Source organism: Lonchura striata, chromosome 4 (genome assembly GCF_050655825.1).
Source record: "Lonchura striata isolate lonStrDom1 chromosome 4, ASM5065582v1, whole genome shotgun sequence".
Lineage (NCBI taxonomy): Eukaryota > Metazoa > Chordata > Aves > Passeriformes > Estrildidae > Lonchura > Lonchura striata.
This window is the reverse complement of record NC_140706.1, coordinates 42,747,205-42,769,455: the sequence shown is the minus strand read 5'-3', so window position 1 is coordinate 42,769,455 and position 22,251 is coordinate 42,747,205. Positions and strand designations below refer to the sequence as shown.

The window sequence follows — 22,251 nt, the reverse complement described above, 5'->3', positions numbered from 1 at the left end:
GAAAATGGTACTAAGCCATGAGAAGTAGTCATAACCAGTGACATGCTTTCTGTGCACCTCTTGCCTATGGTAAGAGACTTCAGGAGGAATAGAGTGGGAGTATAAACCAAATAAATCCAGAATAAAAAAAAAAGTAATCCTTTGGTTTGAAATGGAATGAACTTCTTTATTCCTTGGATAATATTGCTTGTTGTATAACATGCATGGATTTTGGATGAAAAGGCAAAAGGTGAGAGGAGAAGACATGAAAAGATGTGCTTAGTTGTCTTAGTTAATTCTGTTGATTCTATTCAGTGTTTTAAGGATATCCTTATTTTATGTGCACTGAAGGGAGGCTTTTCTTTAAGTTCCAAGGACATGGATTTCTTATATCTGCAACAAACTGTAACAACAACTTCAAAACCCCGTGGAGTTCTGATAGGCACAGAATCCCTGATGTAAGTAAAGTGTATGCTCTAAACAGAGTCAATCACTGGAAAAGAGAGGAAAAAGCATGCAGTATACAAAGCAAAGGCACTGGAGAATTCAGGGAGAGCAAAACCAGATAGAAATGTTTGGAAAAGAAGACCTTTGTGAAAAATTTGATCAGACTTGTTTAAAGTGCCAACAAAAGACAAGGGGAATGAGCCACAAAGAGCTTGAGAAATATTGCTAAGAAAGGAAACAATAATTCCCTTTAATCAAACCAGAACAGATCAAGAAGTTATTCCCCCAGGAGCTGGGTAGTATTAGGCAAAGTTTTTCATATAACTTTTCATAACAATAACTAAGGAATGTAACAAGCTCGTTAAGGTTGCTAGAAATAATTGCTGCCATCAGGAGACATCTGTAGCTTAATTAGCAATCCACTTGAATGCAAGTGGGTTTGGGCTCAGTTAAAAATCATTCCTCCCACAGTAAAGGGAAAGATTAAATAAATAATGGCTTTGTACCAAAGTGATTATAGTTCTGCTGGGGTGAACTGGAGAGGCTGCTCTAAAGACATCTCATTGTCATGAGCAAAGTAATTTCTAACTTCTTGCCTTGTGCCTATAGCAGCATTGGGAGCCTCCTTGAACTCAGACTGGTACTGTTTTGAGAGACTTCAGCAAAAGTTGTTCTTAGTTAACCAAAGAAATGCTTAAAATTGGAAAGGGAATTAAAAAAACAAAACAAAACAACCCCCCCCCCCAAAAAAAAAAAAAACCCAAACCAAAACAGTATAAAAGAGCAGTAGCTTGCACAGTTCACTAGTAGGGCTAATGATGGAGTGGGGGGGGAAATCCCCATGGATGCAGTTCCAAGCATTCTGTATTGACTTCTGTCACCATGTGAGCACTACATAGTCTCTGGGCATTCACTGTTTTCCCAAAAACTGGGAAGAAGTGACAGCCACCCCTCCTTTCTGCTTCTAGCAGGTTTGTGGCTTCTTATATGTGTATTGAGAGCTAGGGTATGATAATAACTACATTATCGCTGTCCTTGATTTTCACAGTCTATATTGGCCATGGCTGCCTAGTTGGGCCAGTATTTCCATTATGGAGCCAGAGAATATTTCTGGCATGTTTCCTGGAGGTCTGTCGGTACTGAGAGGCAGCACTTGCACAAAGCCAGAATCCCTAGCAGGGTGTTTTCCTGCCCCAGCCTTGCCGGGCTGCAGCAAGCCCCTCACAGTGTTGTGCTGTAGAGCTGTGGGAAGGGGAGCATCCAACGCAGCTTCCCTGTAGGAGAGGGGCAGCTCTGCTGGGACCCGATTGTTGCTGGGTGGGGCTGGTACAGTGCTGAGCCTGCTCCTGCAGGGAGGGATTAGGAGAGCCCAGCAGCTTGGCTGTCCCCAGTCCGGCCTGGGAGCCTGGTTTGAGCTCCATGGGAGCAGCAGATGGGCTCGGCCGGGCTGCAGGTACCGCCTGCGGGGACAGGGCTGTCCCCAAGGCAGGCCCAGACTGGCAGCACCGCTGTTGCTTGCTTGTCTGAGTATGTCACAAGCACGGTGGCAACTGGCAGATCTGTCCTGCTGCTGGAGCTGGGCGTGCAGGACTGTTCCAGCTGCTTGCAGAAGCAATGACCAGCAAGCAGGACATGGCAGAATGAGCCTAAGCTCTGCGGGCAGGTGAGAGATCTGATTGCCTGGGGGCAGATGAACTCATTGCAGAGCTGTTAATCTGAAGAGAGAGAAGAGGAAGCTAAGGAGGTTTCCACCACCTGCACTAGTGCTGGCAGTGCCTGCTGCTCCACCACCCAACTTCTTTCTGCCTCTGGAGAAGCCTTGGTGACTCCTGGGAAGTCGTGGCCTTTGCAGCAGCGCAAGTTCCTGCAGAGCCGTCCTACCAGGTGAGCTCCTGGCTGACATTTACAGTGGTAGGTTGGGTGTTGCTTTATTGCATTTGTTTTCTTCCCTGTCATTCTTGTGAAACACCCATTGTTTATTTTTCTGAGTCACTGAGTCACCTCCATGTGCTTTTGCCCTTTTCACATACTTGGTTTGCTTTCAGCAATTACTGGAAAATGTAATGCACAGTGGCACTACCCTGTCACCGTGCGTGTATTTTGCTTCTGCCTTTGTTTGGCCCGTCCTGTTGCTCAGTCTCTCTGACCACTTGCATGGAGAAAAAGGCTCAGTGCAGGGCTTATCACGTCCTCTTCTGCAACACGCTTGGGTGGAGTGGAGGCTGTATCCCCTGGATTGTTGTACTGCCTGGCCCTACTATGCCAATGCAACACTCACCCTGCCTTTCTGGCAGAGGTTTGTGTCCCAGCAGGAGAAGGAGGTCCCTGGTGTTGCTTGGACCAGTTGCCTGGTCCTGCACTGGAAGAGGCTTTTCTGGGCAAGTCTCAGTGATGTTTCCTGTCTCTGCAAGCCGAAGGTGTGAAGGAGTGGAAGACAGTGGGTGGGCTCTGCTCTGCCCAATGTGAGCAAGTGACAGACAGAATAGAGGAGAGTATTTGTTGTCCCAGCCCTACAAGTGGTCTTGCAACTGAAGTACTGGGGGCTTGCACCGACCTCTGCAGCTCATTACTAATGTGTGGATACAGGCACTCCTGGCCTGCTGCAAAATGAATCTTGCTGTTCTTCCCTTCATCTCTTGAGTGGGTTTCCCAGCAAAATCTGTCTGTGCCAGCTTGACAAAAATGCCTCCTTTGTAATTGTGGGCCACACACTGTGCAGCTCGCTTTTTCTGCCCTGCTTCATTTCCTACTGAGTTCTTCAGCAACAACAGCAACACAATCCCTCAAACCTATCCCTGGGGTTGCTCTGAAGGATTTTTCCCCTGGTTATATGTGGACCTTGTTCCCTGGGCTGTTTGGGTTTTTAGCAACCTTGTTTAGAGGTGGTGGAGGTCTTGGTGATTCCACATGGCCTCCTGCACCTCTCTGCAGATTTTATTGCTTGGAGGCTGCCAGCAACCTGCACGCGCAGGGACAATGCTGGCTTGGAATGCAGGACCTGCCCAGTGTACAAACGAGTGCCAGATGAACTTCTCTGACTTTTGTGGACTGGCTTCTCACTTAGCATGAACTGGTGATTTAGTTACTGTCAGCTAAATTGGCAGTAGCCAGGCTTGGCTTGCAACCGAGCACAAATGTACATGTCTCTTGGAAGGACAACGTCACCCTCATGAGTGACCAAAAAGGCCCCATCCTCTTCAGTGAATTCAGCTCTTGTGCAGGGGTTTTGAGAAGGCAACAAATACATACCCTTGACTGTCCTGCCATGCTCTGGGTTATGACTGCTGTACACATGGGCTGGCAGGCTGTGCTAGACCTCTTCTCCAACCACCCTGGAAAAATGCTTCATTTGCTAGGAGCCATTTGGTTTTAATTTTGACTGGATGTACAATTTGTGAAGGGAAGCTAATGTTTTCACATGTCTTTGTTAGCGCAGATGTGTAGGGAGCCTATGCCTGGATCCTGCTCCAGCTCTCAGAGACAACTACATGGAAGGTGGGCTGCCTTCCCTGGGCTGGGCATCAGCAGGTGCTATTTCAATATTAGAAATAATCTTCCATAACAGTGCAGGGCTATTTAAAAATTGGAAATAACCTCCTTCTCATGCAATGCTGGGGTGCTGCAGCAGTGCACTGTGTCTTACAAGAACTTGCTACCATGACTGGTTCTGATTTAGTAAGAAAAATATTTCACTTCATTTGCTGAACACAGCCTTGTTAGATGAAAGGTGATTTGCAGTGTGGTGTAGGAAATGTTGAACAGCAATCCAGATGTTGAAGATGATAAGGGAAGCTTGCAGAAATGTCAGGAAATGCTGTACCATTCCCACCACTCTCCTCAGACCTGTGAGACAGTGGAGCTTATTGCTCTCTTACCAGCTGCATTCACATGAGAAAGGCAGCATACCAGCAGTGTTCCTCCAGCTGCTTGCAGGCAGGCTAGTTCACTCTGCCTCCAGCCCATCTCACGATGGCACAGGTATGTCCTGGACAGGGCACATGGCACTTGTGAGGGAATGGAAAATTACCTCATTGCTGCCCTGTTTCCAAACCAGAATGGGAAGCCCTTACTGCACCTTCCCCCACACTTCTCAGGCACACAACCCGTGGTCTGTGGCATGAATGGCTTCTGGAGCTCAGTGGCAGTTTTGTGTTGATCAGCTCTTCCCAGAGCTGCCTGCAGGTCAATCAGTCCCTCTGCAGACAAGCAAGCAGCTGTTAACCAGAGGAGATGCCGGCCCTACTTTGGTTGGTAAAAGCCTCTGCTTAATCCCAGACTGTCTTCCTCCTTTATTTATTAGCCTTCAAGTAGGCACTTTACAGTCCCTCCTGTTGGCTAAGGACATGGGGCATTCAGTGTGCTTGATTTGAGGCTCTCCCTGTTAGGACTGTATGCAGTTTATGCATTTGCCAAATGACTTAGTATACCAAGTTTCAGTTTTTCCCATCTGTATGTCCTTGGCATGCACTGCACTTTCCAGGGCTGCTAGAAATCAGACCATAGGTATCTTTTGCTTAATCAAGGTTCAGCTGTCTAATTTTCCCACACCGGCCCTCTGGTGAGCACGGATGTGGTTGAGCAATTTTCTCCTGACATTTCGCTATCACTTTCACCACTCACACATCACACCAAGTGCAGCTGGTCTCCCTCTCCCAGCTTGCAGGATTTGCTTTTGCTTTTGATTTCAGTCTGGAACATCACAGCTTGGCATGGCCTGGCCTGAGCCATCTGTGGTTTGCAGGGTGGGATGCTCCTGATGGTAAGCAGACACCTGGGACACAAAGACCTGATGGAGATGCCCAGGGCTGGACAGCCTGATAAGCTCACAGTGACACAAACTTTTCCTGTCTGTAAGTGCTTTTGCCTTCTGAGTGAGGTTCACAGGCAAAATTATGAGTTTCTCTTGTAGTAGCTGAACTTCATGACCCAGTTTGATATCCTACAGCAATGTGCAACTTGCGATTGTCCACAATTCACAACAGCAATAAGGAGAGATATCTTTGGGGCTTTTATAGATGACCTGCATATGTTTTGTGGAGGGTTTGTTTGGATTTTTTTAAAGAAAGTAATGTTTCTATTTGCTTGAAAGGTTTTTAATAATAACACTTCTGTTTAAGTACTGATAAATTACAATTAGTGGAGGACCAAATAGTGGCTTATACAAGTGCTTCACAATCCTTAAGTGAATATGAATTTTTTTTTATTAGTTTCCTTAGTAAAATGTTAGCCTGGGTGCATCTTCCAGAATTGCTGACATGACTGATGCTCAGTAAGCTGCAGGTTTGATTTTGGTTGCAAGAACCTCATGTGCCATTTCTTGTAATAGAGAAACCTGAAATCTAACCAAGACAGTATTCTTCTTTCTGAAGAGCTGATTTGAGGGATGAGATAAAGGACGTGGCCTTTGTTCTGTCCTTCTCCTTGCTTCCTCTTGTCTGACTAGTTAATTGACTGTATCAATTGAACAGTGAACCTGTCAAGCAGAAGTTCAGCTGTCTTGGCCAGAGCATCACTCATATTTCATATAGAAAGTTTGTTAGAGAAGTCCTCAAAAAACTAAGTATTGATTTATATGAATAAAAATAGGAAACAGATGGCATCAATTCCAAGCAGTGAAGTGGTTTTTAACTAGTCCAGTAACTAACATTCTCAAATGCCTACAAAATATTATAGTTTTATCTTAGCAAAGATCAAAACAACTTTAAAGCATCTGCCAGGCATACACAGCCATGTGTTCCAATAGATGACAGACCGAATGTATCCTTACAGTAATGGGACTGAACTTGCCAATTTCAAAGTCCCCCCTGTACTCCTGCAGTGAATAATGCCTAATGACTGCTCTGGTTGGGGATTTTTTATTATTATTTTTATTGCTACTACTGTGGATCCAGTGTTACCTCAAACATGCTGCAGGTATTAAGAGAATTCTGCAAGCTTGGGATCCAAGACAGAGCCTGGTAAGGAAACATTTCCTGAGAGGAAGGAGTCAGAAGCTTCTGGAGCCTCCCAGGTCTCCTTAAGTGTCTGAGTATGTCGGCATCTACTGCTGTTTAGATCAGTCTGCTTACTCACGAGTATCTGTATTAATTCCTAGAAAAATACAGGCAGAAGACAGACCACAGCATGCCCAGCATAGATTTGCACAAGCAGGCTCTGCACTGCAGCACAGTCTCTCAGACAGGTTGTGTGTAGGATGAGTAAGATGTTTGAATCCATGGGAATTGCAGCACTGCCTAGCAGCAGGTGGAAATGCTGTGTGCCAGCTGCTGCAAACTCCAAAAACCAGCCTCAGCTGTACAATTTATTCTGAAAACTGTTTTCCAGTTGTACAATTTATTCTGATGGCAGAGGAGGCCATTTGTCACAAGCTGTAATAAACCTTTTGGGGTCCACACAGTGTGGAGTTGCACTTGAGCTAATGCTTGCCCTTGCGCAAGATTCTGCCTTTGATTAGTTTGTCTGCACAACAGCTGCTTCTGCTTTCTCCAAACACTGCACGCTGCTTTACAGTCTGTCTCTCTCTGGTGCCTTGCTGCTCTGCTGTGCTCTGAGAGCCAAACCCTGTGCCAGGGGAGGGGAATGCTGTCGTGTGTGCCAGGACTCTTGGCCCCTTTTACCTTACTGAAACTTGCTTTCCCGGGACATGGGCTTCTCTTTTATTTCCCTGGTTTGTGTGTTATGTGAATGGTTGTTTTTAAAAAGTATAACCTTTTACTTAGCTTGATTGAAAAGTGTATTTTTGGCAGTGGATATGGAAATACAAGCACATTTGAGAAATCTCTGGATCTGGTAATAGTACCCTTCCCCTGCATTCCCCAACAAAACATCATGGAGTTGTGTTTCTAGAAGCTCTATGTATGAAGCTGAATGTCAATGTCACCCCAAAAAATTATGCAAAAAGCCTGTAGCAGGGATTCTTTTACTTGAATTTCATCTTACCCATTAGACTTTATGTATCTTATGAAACAAAAACAGAAGGAAAAAATGTCAGCTCTCTTTTGGTAGGTAGGTGTAGGTTATAGTAGATATCAACAAGTCACAGTTAGGGACATTTGTGTAGAGCTTTAAGAATTAGAAAACAGTCCTACCATAGTGACAAGCAAGAGAAAGACTTGGTCAAAATTTTAAATCCTGCTGCCTCTTTAGACACGAGCATTTAGCATTTAGATCTTGGATGTCCCATATTCAACTGACAGTGGTATCTGGAGACCCTGGAATTTGGATACCATAATTCCTGTTAGATTTCTATGTCTGCTTCTGAGTATGTTCAGGATATCTCAGCAGAGCTGGTGCTCTGACAATGTCATCCATCTCTGACAGTATCCTGTGGTTAAGCGCTTGCTCGTATCTTCTTCGCCCACATTTTCTGCAAGGCTTAATCCAGTTCCTAATCACCTGGCTCCTTGGGAAAGCTTCAGAAAGTCCAGAAGAAGCACCTCCTTTTGTTCTGTGTCTCAGCTGTAGCTGCATTTACAGAGGTTTAGGGAGCCCATAAAAAAAAAATCCCTCTCTCTGTTATAAAACTGGAGAAATCACGGTCTATCTTCCCTGAATTTCCTTATTGTCCTGCTTATTGCAGAAAAAGGAGCAGTGGTGACAAGCTTGTCTCGGTGATTTCCTCCTGCCACAGGCCTCTTGAACAGAAGGTTACAGCTTCCCAGAGCCAGGGAAAGCCAGTCCCTCTGTGTGCAGGAGCAGTCTTGTCCCGCTGCCTGCAAATGTATAGGGTGGATTGGATGTATACAGTTGTAGGGACCCAGCTCTCAGCTGCTTCCCCACTGGCGGGGATTGGGAATTAGAGGATCTTGTTGCCCTTCTGACTTTCCACCCTGGATGAGAGGGAACAAGCATGCCCCACTCCCGGACAGGCAGCCCTGCAGTGCCTCAGTACATTCACTATCTGATCTTCCCTTTAAAATACATTAGGGGTTCATCTAATAGCAGAGTACCTGCACTGCTAAAGGTGTGGCTTTATCTACAAAGTTGTTTTCCTTCACACCAGAAATCATAGGAAAAAGCAAAGGTTGGAGGGGAAGGAAAGCCCCTGGCTGAACTCTGGAGTGTGAAGTGAAAGGCTTTTTAGGACAAGCCAACTCTGAGTCATCATGGTGAACTTCCCATTTCCCCATGCCTCCAGGGCAACTAGGTGGGGTTCTTGTTCTGCCTGTGATTTCCAAAGGCTTGCTCAACCAGTCTGAGTGTGGTTGCATGAGACCAGCAGCTTCCCCATCCCTTGCCTCCTTCCCTCTTTCCCTGCTAGAGGTGTCCTTCACTCCTGATAGGATCCCAGGGAGGCTTTGCTCCTCTTTGGATGGCAAGAATCTGAGCAAGGCAGATCCTTGGAAAGACAAAGCAAGGTCTATTAATCATAGTCCATTTCTTTATTTATTTTGGGTATTTCCTGGTTTCAGTGTTGTACAATGTTTACCAAAGACGAGCAGCCAAAGTAAACCACACGAATGAAAAATTGCAAATGAAAGAGCCAGCCACACGGCACAGCTGGTCCCATGCCTCCGAGGGCTTCAGTCGTTTCAGATTAGGTGCACACTTGGCATTCTCCTGCAAATATGCCTGCAAGGAATCATCCTGGAATAAACCTGCCTCCATGCACAGCAACTGACAGAAAGCTGAGGCAGGTCTGGAAAGACTCTCTAGCAAGAGGGGGGATTAATGTGCCTGCTTGTTAACTCTGGCAGAGTGTGCAGTTGTCATTGTGCCAGCAGAGTTAGGGAGAGCAATTGGAGAGGGATTTTTTTTATTATTGGTGGCATTCCTGGGGGATGGAGCATTTATTTGGGGCCTTCCTGCAAGGAGTAAAAAGCAGAGGGGAGCACAAAGCAGGTCCTTCACAGATGTCTGACTGTTCCAACATGAGAAGCCAAAACGAATGGAAACGTTCCCTTCTCCCTTAATCCAGTTGCAGACCTGACTCACCCTAACTTTCTGGTATCAATGTTGTCCTGTTACTCAGCGAGAAGTTATGAGGTCCTTACTGAGTTCCCCCTGAAAAGGAAAGGGCTGCCCAGCCGGGAGGCAGAATTTCTCCACCTGCAGAAACAGGGAACAAGCCAAATTCATTCACAGGCTGGGCTTCATCATGAGAAGTATGAGAAATACTTTTTTTACAGAAAAGTTTAGACAACTGAACAGCAGGGGAGAAAAGTCCAGCCAACCTTTACTTTATTAATTCCTTCTCCTATTACTCATTGCATTTTTGTTAGTGACTCTTGAAAAATTCTATTCAGCTGGAAGGCCTTGCAAATATCAGAGAGGACAGTGTTAGAGGCAAACATGGAGACATCAGAGAGATCACCAAGAGAGAAGCCTCTTAACAGAGTGTAGTACATCTCAGTATGTTCTGCCTGGCCTTTCAGTCCCAGATGTGAGCTGGGAACAAAGAGTTCAAGGAATGAACCCCAGAGAAATAAAGTACTCTGAAGAACGTATTTTAGAAAAAATTGTTGACACTATTAATCATGGAGCATTCAGGAAATTAATTTTAAATTATGTCATAAAAATAGCACATGAAAGAAGTGTAAATCAACATAATTTCTATAAATAGAAAAGAATATTTATGTTGACACTAGTGTTAAGTTATAAGCCGAAAACAAACCAGGTGGCAAGTCTGTTGGGTAGACATTGGATAATAAGACCCAAAGAAACAAAGATCTTCTTATGCCCACAGGTGCAAACTTCATGGTGAGTTAAGCATTGAAGGACTAGAATTGGAATTGATACAAGGTAGCAGAGTGCATCTAATTTGATGTTCTTTCCCATGGTAAAGCAGATGTAAGGTAGATAAATTCTATTACCTTATGGCTATCTCTCAACCAACTTATTCTAGCCCTGTAGTTCGGAGCTATGGAGATCTAGCTGTGGAGCTATGTAGTTTCAGCTATGGAGATGGAATTTGGTTGTTGTTTGCTGGTTTTTTACCTATATTTTCTCTGATTCATCTTCCTTTGATAACTCTTCTGTCCAAAAGATGTAAAATTACTTGAAAGCATGAGTTGCCATGCTTTCCATACTTACTGAGATATACACAAGTCCTTTTGGCAGTGCTACAACCCTCTCTTGCATTGCCACAGCACTGCCATGCTCTCCCTGTCACATCCGTGTAACTTACTCAGGATGTTAGAGGGCCATTCAGCTAAAAGTTTGTAAATACAGATATTTCACAGCAGTAGAAAATGCTTTGGTTTTGGTATGGTGTGTTTCTTTCTGTAGATACTGTGATAAAGACAAAAAGGCATCTGGCAGCACAGGCACAAGCTACATGGTCTTTTCTGAACCTGTCATTACCAAGCTGGTACTGCTACAGTCAAGAAAATTTACAGAAGAGCAAGAAATGCAATCTGAAGATAATTTAGAAGGAATTATTAAAATAGCTAAATGTGTGCTTGAAAATCAGCTTGGACTGTCTGTTTTCAATCATGTTCAAATTCAGAAAGTCAGAGAATGGTCCAATATTGGAAATAACTTATTATTTGAAGATGATTTGGTGGCCCTATCAGAAACCACACACACATTTAAAATACTTACTGACATCTTTTTATGATCAGGCTTTTCTTTTTCAATAGAAATTATGTTTCCATGCCTGTTTACAGCTCAGTTGAAGTCAAGCTTCTAAAAAGTTTGTTTAAAAATTATACAATTGCAAAAGAAGGCAATAGAAACAATCCCTGCAAGAGACTCACAAAACATGTTGTTATTCCAGTGAGTGAAAAAGCCCTAGGAAGCAGTACCTTAGATATTTTTGTATTTTTAAAAAAATGTGGCATTCTGATAGGCTGTAAATCCAGAAAAGTAGATACACTGAAGAACAAACTTCTGAAATCTTGAATAGCTGAGAAAAAAAGATTTGGAATTGCCTATTTTTCTCTTTCTGAAATCCACTGTCATGTCTAAAATATTCCACGGTGTCAGATACAGGGGGAGTCAGCAGCTGAATGCAAAGCTTGAACTACCTGTGCAAAATACATCCTGGCATTATCTTTTTTGGAACAAATACAAAAATCTTGATATTTTTATGGTGCATGATAATGATCTGCTTCATTTCCTGCTCAGATTCTTATCCAACTGTTAAACACAATTTTTTTTCTATTGTATAACAAGCAGTTAAATATGTATCTCTGCATCCCATAACAAGCAGTTAAATATGTATCTCTGCATCCCAGCAAAGTGCTTTCCACCTCCGTACAGGAAACAAACTCTGGTTCTGCAATTACTTGGTCCCATTCCCAGGAATGTTTCCCTTCCATTAAAAAACCCCCAAGAAACAAAAATCCCAAAGCAAAACAGGAAAAAGAAAACACTTTTTTCAGCCTATTAGCACTAGTTGGGTGTAAGCACAAAATATGTTCATGCATTCCTCTGAATGAGGCAAGACTAGGTTTGCTGGACCTTCCCACACTGGAATGCATCAACATGTATGTCATTTTGCCCAGCCTCTCTTGAAGGAGCTTTTACTTGGAGCTGAGCAAAGCTTTTTTCCTCCTTATGGGAAATTCCGGTGTCAGGATGTTAAAGCCTAACTTCCTCACAAGAGCCTGCCAGTGATGACTTGCACCCGGTGGGCTGTGACAGGGTACTTTCTCTCCTGGTGAGATGAAATGAAGCAGAAGTTGTCCAAACAGTGAGCATAAGAGATCCCATTCCTCTCTTTTCCCCATCCTGCCCTCCTGGTATTACAGCTTGTGCTGGGAGCCCATAGCCATAAGTGTTTGTGGCTCTGTCCAAAATCCTACAAAATCTTTGGAAACAGGAATGGCACATCTTTTTTAAAAAACTGGAAATATGGCTTAGGTGTCCAAATACCATTCTGGGCAGCCCATATTAGATGACCTCTAGGCCAAACAGCCTAGGATACAGCAAAGCAAACTCAACAACACAAAAGATAGGTGGCTGTAGAGCAAAAAAAAAGTTAGTTCAAAACACTGTGTGAGTGGTACTTGAGAAAGCTACACAGAAGTATTTCCTGAAGATCTCTAAAAAAGCTTAAGAACAAGCTTTGTATGTTGATAATTTTGTAACATTATGAAAATGGCAGAAAATTTGATTTCCAGATTATGTCTGTTTTTAGGGGATGGATCCCCAGCAGCAGCAAGTTGGGAGCCTACCTGCCTAAGTACATTTGGGCTGAACTCTGAGCTTCCAGTACCTTCTGAGTTGTCTCAGAGTTCTCGTCTTGGAGAAACAAATCTGTGTGGTGATAACAGGATTTTAGTATGTTTGTCACAGTGTTCTTCAGAATAGGGTGTCAAAACGTGCCTTTTTTTCCATTGTGTATTACTGGAAAATATGTATTTACTGTATATCCTAGTATTCCTATAAGAAACAAATTTTTTTCAATGTACCTAAAGGGCAAAGTAAGAAAGGAACTGTGTTGTCCAGCTTTGCCTTGCATGTAGGCTGTTTCCTGTTGAAGCAGTTTCCTTGGGAGTCAAGAACTCACCAGAAATGTTTTGGTAGAAATTACATTTTCTCTTTTGAGTCATGCTGTTACAACTGCTCTAGAAAATTGAAACTTTCCATATCATTAAGATAAGCTTTGGTGTCTTAGCTTGTAAACTTCCCTGCAAAATGCTCCTCAGTCAAGGTAGAAAATCAGTGTTGTGTTTTTCTGACTGAAAGCTTTCAGGAAGGATATGACAAAAATAAATCCACAACTCTGCTTCCTTGGCAGAGGCAGTGCTGTAGGCTAGCTGCTGAATGACTAACTAGTTATATCATTATCGTGCTCTGCCAAAACTGCAGGGTAAGGATTGCCCAGAAGAAAAACAAAGGTAACTGGGTCCTTTGCATTTAAACTTCCAGTCTGAAAATCTAACCAGGGGATTGAGCAGCTGGCAGGGTAGGCCTGATACGGAACACAACAAAGTTAAAATCTTTCTTTTTCATTATCATGTACCTTTTTGCTGTAGCTTGAAGATGAATACCTGAAGCTCTGCAAGACATATTAAAACACAGACACCAGCAGTGCATGCGAAGAATCTATTCCCAAGGCCATGAAAGGATGCCAAGCCATTCTGCTTTCCATTACCTGAATGTTATACCTCCTGCTCCAAAGACTTCAAGGACAGATTTGACTTTTGGCTTTTCCTTGCCATCCTTTTCTGGCGGCACTTAGGGTAAGAGCATCCCAGATTCAGCCTGCCTGACACTGCTGCAGCCAAGCTGACATACTGACACATCCCTGTTATCAGTGGTAAGTATGAGGAAGCAGTTTTGTACTGTTTACAAAGATTGAGAAAGTGTGCTTTCTGCTTGCATCACAGGCTGGTCAATAGTTTCATTCCTCCCTCCCTTTTCTACTGCTTTTGCTTTTTCTTTGAGGCAGGGATCTGGGACCTGGATTAGGTCCCTTCTGCACTGCTCACTTGTCCTTTCTCAGCAGAAGAGCAACAGGCAAGCTCTCAATGTGGACACTGACACAGAGAAGGAAAGAGAAGAAGGGGGTGGGGGTAGGGGAATGCAGGATCCTTCCTTGTGAGTCTGGGAACAGGAAGTGCTTAAAGAGTGCATCATGCCCATTTTGAGTACTGCTTGTGCTGCTGTTGGATAAACGGGAACATTTAAAGCAAGCCAGCTTCAGAATAGTGACCACATCTCTATCTAATCCCCATCTACTGCTGGTAAAGGCTTTGAAGTGTCTGTGCTTGGAACATCTGCAGTTATAAAAGCACAGATTTGTTGCAGAGCCACTTGCTTCTCTTAGGAAAACGTAGTGTAGGTAAAGGCATGCAGCTTGTTTTAAACAGTATTAAAGAGGAAGGTTAATCATAGCTTAAACTTCGAAGAGGAGAGAGAAAACACCTACAAGGTGCATCTTTGTTCAATGCTAAACATGCAGTTACTCTGGAGAAAAAGCAGTTGAAGAGTATTCTCATCTTAAAGGACAGTTTTCTCCTGCTTTTGAGTCTTTGATTTCAAAAGTTTTTTTGAGCCATGCTGCACCTCACTTTCAAAACTAATGCTCTGGGAGGCAGGTGGCTGGTACCTTGTCTGTGTGTGTGGAGTAGCTTGTGGAAAGCATTTTTGCACATCCTCAAACCTTCCTAAGTCTGGATAATGTGATAAACCCTGACAATTGCCCACATTTCTTGGCATTTTAAGCAGCTTGCTGAAACGGACTGCTTGGTATGTGGACTGTGGTACAGTCACACCTGTCCTCTCTTACTGAGAGAAACTAGAAACCTGGCCCAGTGTAGATCCATCTGTGATGAGAGCTGGCTGAGCCTGGATGTTAGGAGAAAGTGGCTTCTTCTGAAAAAAAACAGCTGGTGCCTACCTCAATTCTCCACAAATGTGTGGTGATGAAGCTGTAACAGATAGAAGAGTGTGCCCATTTCACACTGAATTATGTACATGGTCTTCTTTTCCAAAACGCTTCCCAAATTAATTAAAATTTTTTACTGCATCAGAGAGATGCAATTTTGAAGACAAAAATATACAATAGCAAGTCTCATTGAACCCAGAGCTAATATTTTAAAAATGGAAGGCTTCCCTATTGAAGAGTAAGAACCATTTCAGCTGCTAGAGAGAAGAGGTGTCTTTGGGGAAGTTAATGACATCCTTTCACTAAAAGACTATTTCCCTTCTCCTCTCTGCCCCACAGCTGCTGTTGCCTCTATTTTACAATGTTATGCTTATCAGCTATCCTCTGTAGTAGACAGAAAATACAAGGGTATCTCAGTCTTCCAGTTTCTTTTTTCTTAACCTAATGTGCAATGCTAATGTTAGTGCAGTGGAACTGAAGGTTGCTATGAGGTGCATTTGTGCTCTCTGTGGGCTTTGCCACCCTTGATCACACTGCTGCTGTGGGCCCTCTGACAAGTGGCAGGAATCTGTCCATCCGTCTGCTCTCGGCAGGTACCTCTTGGTGCAAGAGGGCAGCAAAAGGTGACAATTTTTGAACACAGAAAAAAAATTGGTAAATGCAATAGGAATGTTAGTGTTTAATTTAATGGACTTTCCTTTCAAAGCTGGTAGTGATAGTAAAAGGGTTTTAAAATCATGGGGATTTGGGGAGTTAGAAGGAAAGTTAGGCTTAGTAGGCCCTGGGAAAACACCCTGGGAAAGTATGGGCCTTGTACTTGCTAGAACTGCACCTGTGTAACCAGTATATGATAAATGATATAATTGTTAGATGCGATAATTGTTTAGTAATTACATATAATTACTGTTTGATTGTAAGAATAATCATGAGAAGCTGTGTTCAAGGACTTGAGAGAGATCACGAGAGATTCATGCTTGAATAAGATCAACGTATACAACAGAACAATATAAGTTTAATAATTAATATGTAAGTTATATAACAATAGAATATAAAATATGTTCAGCTCAAAAGCCATGTCAGAGTCAGATTTGGGTCTGTACCCCTGATTCCCAGAGCTCTTCAATAAAAGCACCTGCATATAATCATATCCTGTGATTATGTGTGTTCCTGAACGCTAACAGTAGGACAGCTCACTGCCCCTTTATGCAAACAGCATACTTGGCCATTTGACCAACCACAGTCAGGTTAAAATGAATGCCATCAAACCTCCTCTCTCAAAATTGCCTTTGATGTTTACAGGGAACTACTTTGCTTGGGTCTGTGTCTTGTGCTTCAGACAGAATATCATTCCCGTTCTTACTCATTTTCTCTTGACAACATATGACTGTATGTCCTAGGAAATTAAGGGATGCTGAGTGTTTCTATAGCACCCTCCTTGACTAAACAATTTGACTTCAACACTTAATATAATAAATGCATCACTATATATTGATAATATTTTACGGAACTTACATAAGTTGGTTGTGCTGAGATGTTCTGTTTCTCAGCACAGTGAACAACCCCCAGTGCCTACCAGACAAAAGGTATTGAAAGTAGAGATACAGGGAGGTGAATGCAGTTCTGCCCGGGAACTATTTCTGCACTTAAAATGGAGGAAGTGATTGTGAAAGAATGGCTTGCGCAACATGGTTGCATCAGCCTTTCCAGCAATGGGAGTTTACTGACAAAAAAAAGAGACTGACACTAAATTTTATCTTTCAAAGAAGAGCATTCAACTGCAATCTGTTCTCATTTTTTGTGTCCCCAGTCAGCAGCAATGGTAGAATTGGTTGAAATGTGAGTTTGATGGGTGAGCCCTACATGCTGGACAATCCTGCACTCTTCAGAAGCCATGGTTTCCTCAGGGGAGCCACCACTAGAAAGAAGAGATGCAAACGAGTATGATTCACTGACTGCATAGTTAAAGGACAGTGGAAAACTGGGAACATGTATTTTTGTTTGAAGAGAGCAATTATTTTGAGGCTGAAATATTTTCTCGCTTCGGGACTGTCACGTCATCAGACCTGCCAAAAATGTCCAGCTTTTGTTGTGTTTGCAGGTATAAGGTGACCATTCAGATGGTTTGACAAACACACGAGGTGACTGAAATACAGCATGCAGCACACAAGGTAAGTACTTAACCTCTGCTTATTCAGGGTTTATGGGTACTGCTCATGTGCACTACTGGAACTGTTTGCGGTTCAAACTCGGTGAAGTGTTCTTTGGCACCTGTGGCAGGAAACACAGCCCTTCTTTACATTAAAATCAGTATTGTTCTAATTATATCCACTGTTTATAGGGTGACAGTAACATCCATGTCCCATCTATGACTGGTGTTGTTTTACAGAAAAGTCTGATAGCCTTCATTTCATATCAGGTTGTTCTGCCTTTCCAGTAAAGATTGTGAATTGCTTACACAGTGTGCAAAAGGGCGTGGCAAGAGCTCTGCTTTTAGAAGCCCTGAGGCTGGTGAGACTCCATGCAGGGGATCCCCAGATCTCTTCCAGGAAAGTTTGTAATGTTGGAAACCTCAGCCCACTAGAAGGGCTGAGAGGGAGAGCAGGCTCTGTTTGGGCTTCTGCCTGCCATGTAGCCACAGAGAATGGGCAGGCTGACGCTGCATGGGCTGTGAGTGTTTGTAATCAGAGAATCACAGAATCACTTTGGTTTAAAAAGACCGTTAAGACTATTGAGTCAAACCATTAACCAAATATTGCCAAGCCTACCACTAAACTATGTCCCTAAGCACCATATCTGCATGTCTTTTAAATACCTCTAGGTATAGTGACTCCACCACTTCCCTGGGCAGTCTGTACCAGTGTTTGGCTGCCCTTTCGGTATTTTTTTTTTTTTCCCTAATATCCAGTTTAAACTTCCCTTGATGCAACTTGAAGCCATTTCCTCTTTTCCTATCACTTGTTACCTGGGAGGAGAGACTGACCCCCACTCACTACACTCCCCCACGGACTACAGACTAATTTCAGGCAGTTGTAGAAAGTGATAAAGTCCCCTCTGAGCCTCCTTTTTCTCCAGGCTAAACAACTATAGCTCCCACAGCTGATTCTCTTAAGACTTACATTCTAGATTCTTCCCAGCTCCATTGCCCCACTCTGCACACACTCCAGTACTTCAATGTCCTTCTTGAAGTGAGAGGCCCAAAACTGAGCACACTATTTGAGGTGTGACTTCACCAGTGCCAAGTACATGGGAGCAATCACTGCCCTGGTCCTGTTAGTCACACTGTTCCTGATACAGGCCAGGATGCCATTTGCCTTCTTGGCCACCTAGACATGTACTGGATCATATTCAGCTGCCTGTTGACCAGTGCTTCCAGATCCTTTTCTGCTGGGAAGACTTCGAGCCATTCTGACCCCAGCATTTAGTGCTACGTGGGGTTGTTATGATCCAAGTGCAGCACATGGTACTTCATTCTGTTGAGTCTCATACAATTGACTTCAGGCCATGGATCCATCCAATCCAGATCCCTCTGCAGAGCCTCCTTACCCTACAGCAGATCAACACTCCCACCCAGCTTGGTGTTGTCTGCAAAGTGAGTGTGCACTTGAACCCCTCATCCAGATCATTGGTGATCTAACCATCTTCTCCTATTTAGAGCTGAAACATCCAGCTGTACCTTCTTTGCTGAGAGGAAGTGTAATGTGAGAGATGGAAGAGGTGAGAGCCATAGCCAATGTGCCTATAGAAAAGCAGGATACTAAGAATGGTCCTATATGGCTCTTGACAAGTGATATGGCTGTACTCCAAGGATGAGCAACACACCGTAGTTGTAGAGCTGAGAAGGTTAAGTAGGAGAGGAAGACTGACATCACAGGATAAAACATAAAAAATATATCTGAGATTACTAAAAAATGGTGCAGGATTTCAACAGTTTTCAGATGCTGTTCAAAATTAAAATTTGACCCTCCCTTCTCTTTTTTCTGTTCCCTACAGCAAAATGTCCATCCAAGCAAAACAAAAATCAAGAATGACAAACACCTGGCGAGTGTTGGCCATCTGCGTGATCTTAGCTGCAAGCCTCTCCGAGCAACAGGCATTGAAGCGGGCTTGTCCTTCATGCGATGCCAGTCAGCTTTGCAACTGCTCCTCCATGGGCTTGGACTTCATTCCCCCTGGGGTCACGGCCAAAATTACAGTGTTAAACCTGGCCCACAACAGGATAAAGCACATCCAATCTCAGGACCTGCAGCAGGCTGTGAACCTGAGAACCCTGCTGCTGCAGTCCAACAAAATCAGCTCCATAGATGAGGACTCGTTTTGGTCCCTGGGAAAACTGGAGCTCTTGGACTTATCAAATAACAGCTTGGCTCACTTGTCCCCTGTGTGGTTTGGGCACCTTTTTTCACTCCAGCACCTCCGTCTTCAAGGCAATTCCTACAGAGACCTGGGGCAGAGCTCCCCCTTTTCTAGCCTGAAGAACCTGAGCTCTCTCCAGCTGGGCAACCCGCAGTTCTCTGTGATTCGGCAAGGGAACTTTGAGGGTATTGAGCTTCTGCACAAGTTGTGGATTGATGGCAGCAACCTCAGTCAGTATGAGCAGGGAAGTTTGAAATCAATTAAGCAGATAAATCACATGATCCTAAACCTAAGAAATAGTAATATATTCTCAGAAATTGTTAAGGACCTTCTGCACTCTGTCACTTGGCTGGAAGTGACAGAAATCAAATTACCAGTTGAAAGAGAAAGCTTGGTGCAGAATTCTACACGTCCTTTTAGGATACAAAAACTTACGTTTAAAGAAGCTTTCTTCACAGATGAAACTATTAGCCGAACAATAGTGTCACTGAAGGAAATCACCTCTTTAAAAGAGTTAGAGGCAATCAATTGTGTGCTTGAGGGGAGGGGAATATGGAACACTAAAGAAATTGCAAGGAGTGGGCAAAGTTTTATTGAAACAGTAACAGTAACAAAGATAATGATTCAGAACTTTCATTTGTTTTTTGACCTGGAAGGTATGGAGTCACAAATAAACAAACTAAAAAGACTCAGTATCGCAAGCTCTAATGTTTTCATGGTACCGTGCAAACTTGCAAGACATTTTTCATCACTGCTGTATCTGGACTTTCATGATAATTTGCTTGTAAATAAGCGTTTAGATGAGACAATCTGTGAACATTCTTGGCCTTCATTGCAAACTTTAAATCTAAGTCAGAACTCTCTTAAATCTCTGGAACAGACTGCAAAGTATATATCTCGTCTACCAAAATTGAATAATCTTGACATTAGCCAAAATAATTTTGGTGAGATTCCAGATGTGTGTGACTGGCCAAAATCCCTGAAATATTTAAACCTGTCCAGCACTCAAATTCCCCAAGTAACAACCTGCATTCCTCAAACGCTAGAAGTTTTGGATGTTAGTGGAAACAACCTGAAGGAGTTTGGACTGCAGCTCCCACTTCTGAAAGAGCTGTACCTCACCAGAAACCAGCTGAAGGCCCTGCCGGGTGCCGCACCCATTCCAAACTTGGTGTCCTTGTCCGTCAGAAGAAACAAGCTGAACAGTTTCTCCAAGGAGGAGTTTGAGTCCTTCAGGAGAATGCAGCTGCTGGATGCCAGTGACAACAACTTCATCTGCTCCTGTGAGTTCCTCTCCTTTATCCACCACGAAGCTGGGCTATCCCAAGTGCTGGTGGGGTGGCCGGACAAGTACGTGTGTGACTCTCCGCTGGCGGTGAGAGGGACGCAGGTTGGCGCCGTGCACCTCTCCCTGATGGAGTGCCACAGGTCCCTGGTGGTGTCGTTGATCTGCGTCCTGGTGTTCCTGGTCATCCTGCTGCTGGTGGCCGTCGGCTACAAGTACCACGTGGTCTGGTACCTGCGGATGACGTGGGCATGGCTGCAAGCCAAGCGGAAGCCCAAGCGCGCCCCGCCAAAGGACGTCTGCTACGATGCTTTTGTCTCCTACAGCGAGAACGACTCCGACTGGGTGGAGAACACCATGGTGCGGGAGCTGGAGCAGGCCTGCCCTCCCTTCCGGCTCTGCCTGCACAAGCGGGACTTTGTGCCGGGGAAGTGGATTGTGGACAACATCATCGATTCCATTGAGAAGAGCCGCAAAACGCTCTTTGTGCTGTCCGAGCACTTTGTGCAGAGCGAGTGGTGCAAATACGAGCTGGACTTCTCGCATTTCCGCCTCTTTGATGAGAACAACGATGCGGCGATTCTCGTCCTCCTGGAGCCCATCCAGAGCAAAGCCATTCCCAAGAGGTTCTGCAAGCTGCGCAAGATCATGAACACCAAGACCTACCTGGAGTGGCCTGCTGGTGAAGAGCAGCAGAAGGTGTTTTGGGAAAACTTGAAAGGAGCCTTGAAGTCATAGAAGTCCGCAGCCCCCATCTCAACGTATTTCCACAAAAGGCTGCATATCTCTGTGTCTTGCTGCTATGAATATTTTCTTATTTTTCTTTGAAACTGCAACTGGCTTTGTTTTATATAGAGATAACTATCATTTTACCAACTGGAAAAGGCCTGTTTTAGGATTTCCAGTAATTTGATGTTCTTGTCTTTAGAAGTCCCTGCCAATAACTGTGATATTAGGAAACAGTGTTGGACTTGACATACTTTTCTAAGTACATTTTGCTGAGTGCAGGGTATTTCTCTAATTTTTACTCCTGTTACCACTATCCCCAACTAGTTTCTAGCAATGCCACTGTAATTTTCAAATGAAATTAAAAGCTATGGGGTTCAATCGATATTTCCCTGTGTCCCTTTCTTCCTGGGAATGCTTGTTTTTCTCTTCATGATCACCACCACCACTTTCCTTTTTACCTACTCACAGAAATAGCTGAAGCCTTCTATTTTTGAATGTGAGACTGGGTTTCCAGTGTGTGGGCTAGATGGTGTTGCAGACTGGCTCAGTTTTAAGTTTTGCTCTTCTACTTCTCAGAGCGTATTTATGTAATCACTGGGCATGCAAGTCTGAGTGCTCTACTTACCTTCCTTTGTAGTCGGTGATGAAAATCACAGGTATAAGAGGCAGTTCATCTCTGTACTTCAGTGTGAGGTATCTCCTAGAACTACCATATTGCTCTCCAATGATTACAAAGGGAGTCTAGACAAGAAGGTAGATACAGATGTTTACATTAAGGTAGTCAGTCCCACACTGAATGCTTGGATTTCTTGTATTGTAGAGTTTCTTATTATTCAGAGACCTGAAATTGTCTATGAAGGGATTAAGTTAGGTGTGGTTTCTCTAACTCAACATTTTCATGTCCCCTATTGCTTGTTTTGTTGGAGTTTGAGTACAGGAAAGTCTAGATCTTGATCAAATTTTAGCCATGTAATTATTTTGTGTGAAATACTAAAGCCTTGGTGTATGGGCTGACTAAATATTTGAAAAATAGCAACATTTGCGTATATTTTCTGTTGCTATATTTATACATCTTCAGGTATATGTTTGTATGTGCTTTTATAAATGTGTATCTATTCACACTCCTGTGTGTGTATGTGTATGTGTGTCTACACAGGATAATTTCTGTAGGTGGAGCCTG

General features: G+C 43.6%; 1 protein-coding gene across 5 annotated transcripts; it reads left to right on the top strand.

The window, feature by feature from the left end:
* Positions 1-1,199: 1,199 nt before the first annotated feature.
* LOC110470515 (toll-like receptor 2 type-1) lies at positions 1,200-22,192 on the top strand. 5 transcript variants are annotated; one of them, XM_085578051.1, is made up of 4 exons: positions 1,200-2,310; positions 13,350-13,633; positions 16,803-16,872; positions 18,695-22,192. In XM_085578051.1, the coding sequence occupies exons 3-4, from the start codon at positions 16,859-16,861 to the stop codon at positions 21,078-21,080; spliced, it is 2,400 nt and encodes a 799-aa protein (XP_085434177.1). In that variant the 5' UTR covers positions 1,200-2,310; positions 13,350-13,633; positions 16,803-16,858; the 3' UTR covers positions 21,081-22,192. The 5 variants fall into 5 exon arrangements, with proteins under 5 accessions (XP_085434177.1, XP_085434178.1, XP_085434176.1 ...); XM_085578052.1 differs by lacking the exon at positions 1,200-2,310 and adding an exon at positions 12,830-13,211; XM_085578050.1 differs by lacking the exon at positions 1,200-2,310 and having other exon boundaries at positions 13,220-13,633.
* The last annotated feature ends 59 nt before the right edge of the window (positions 22,193-22,251 follow it).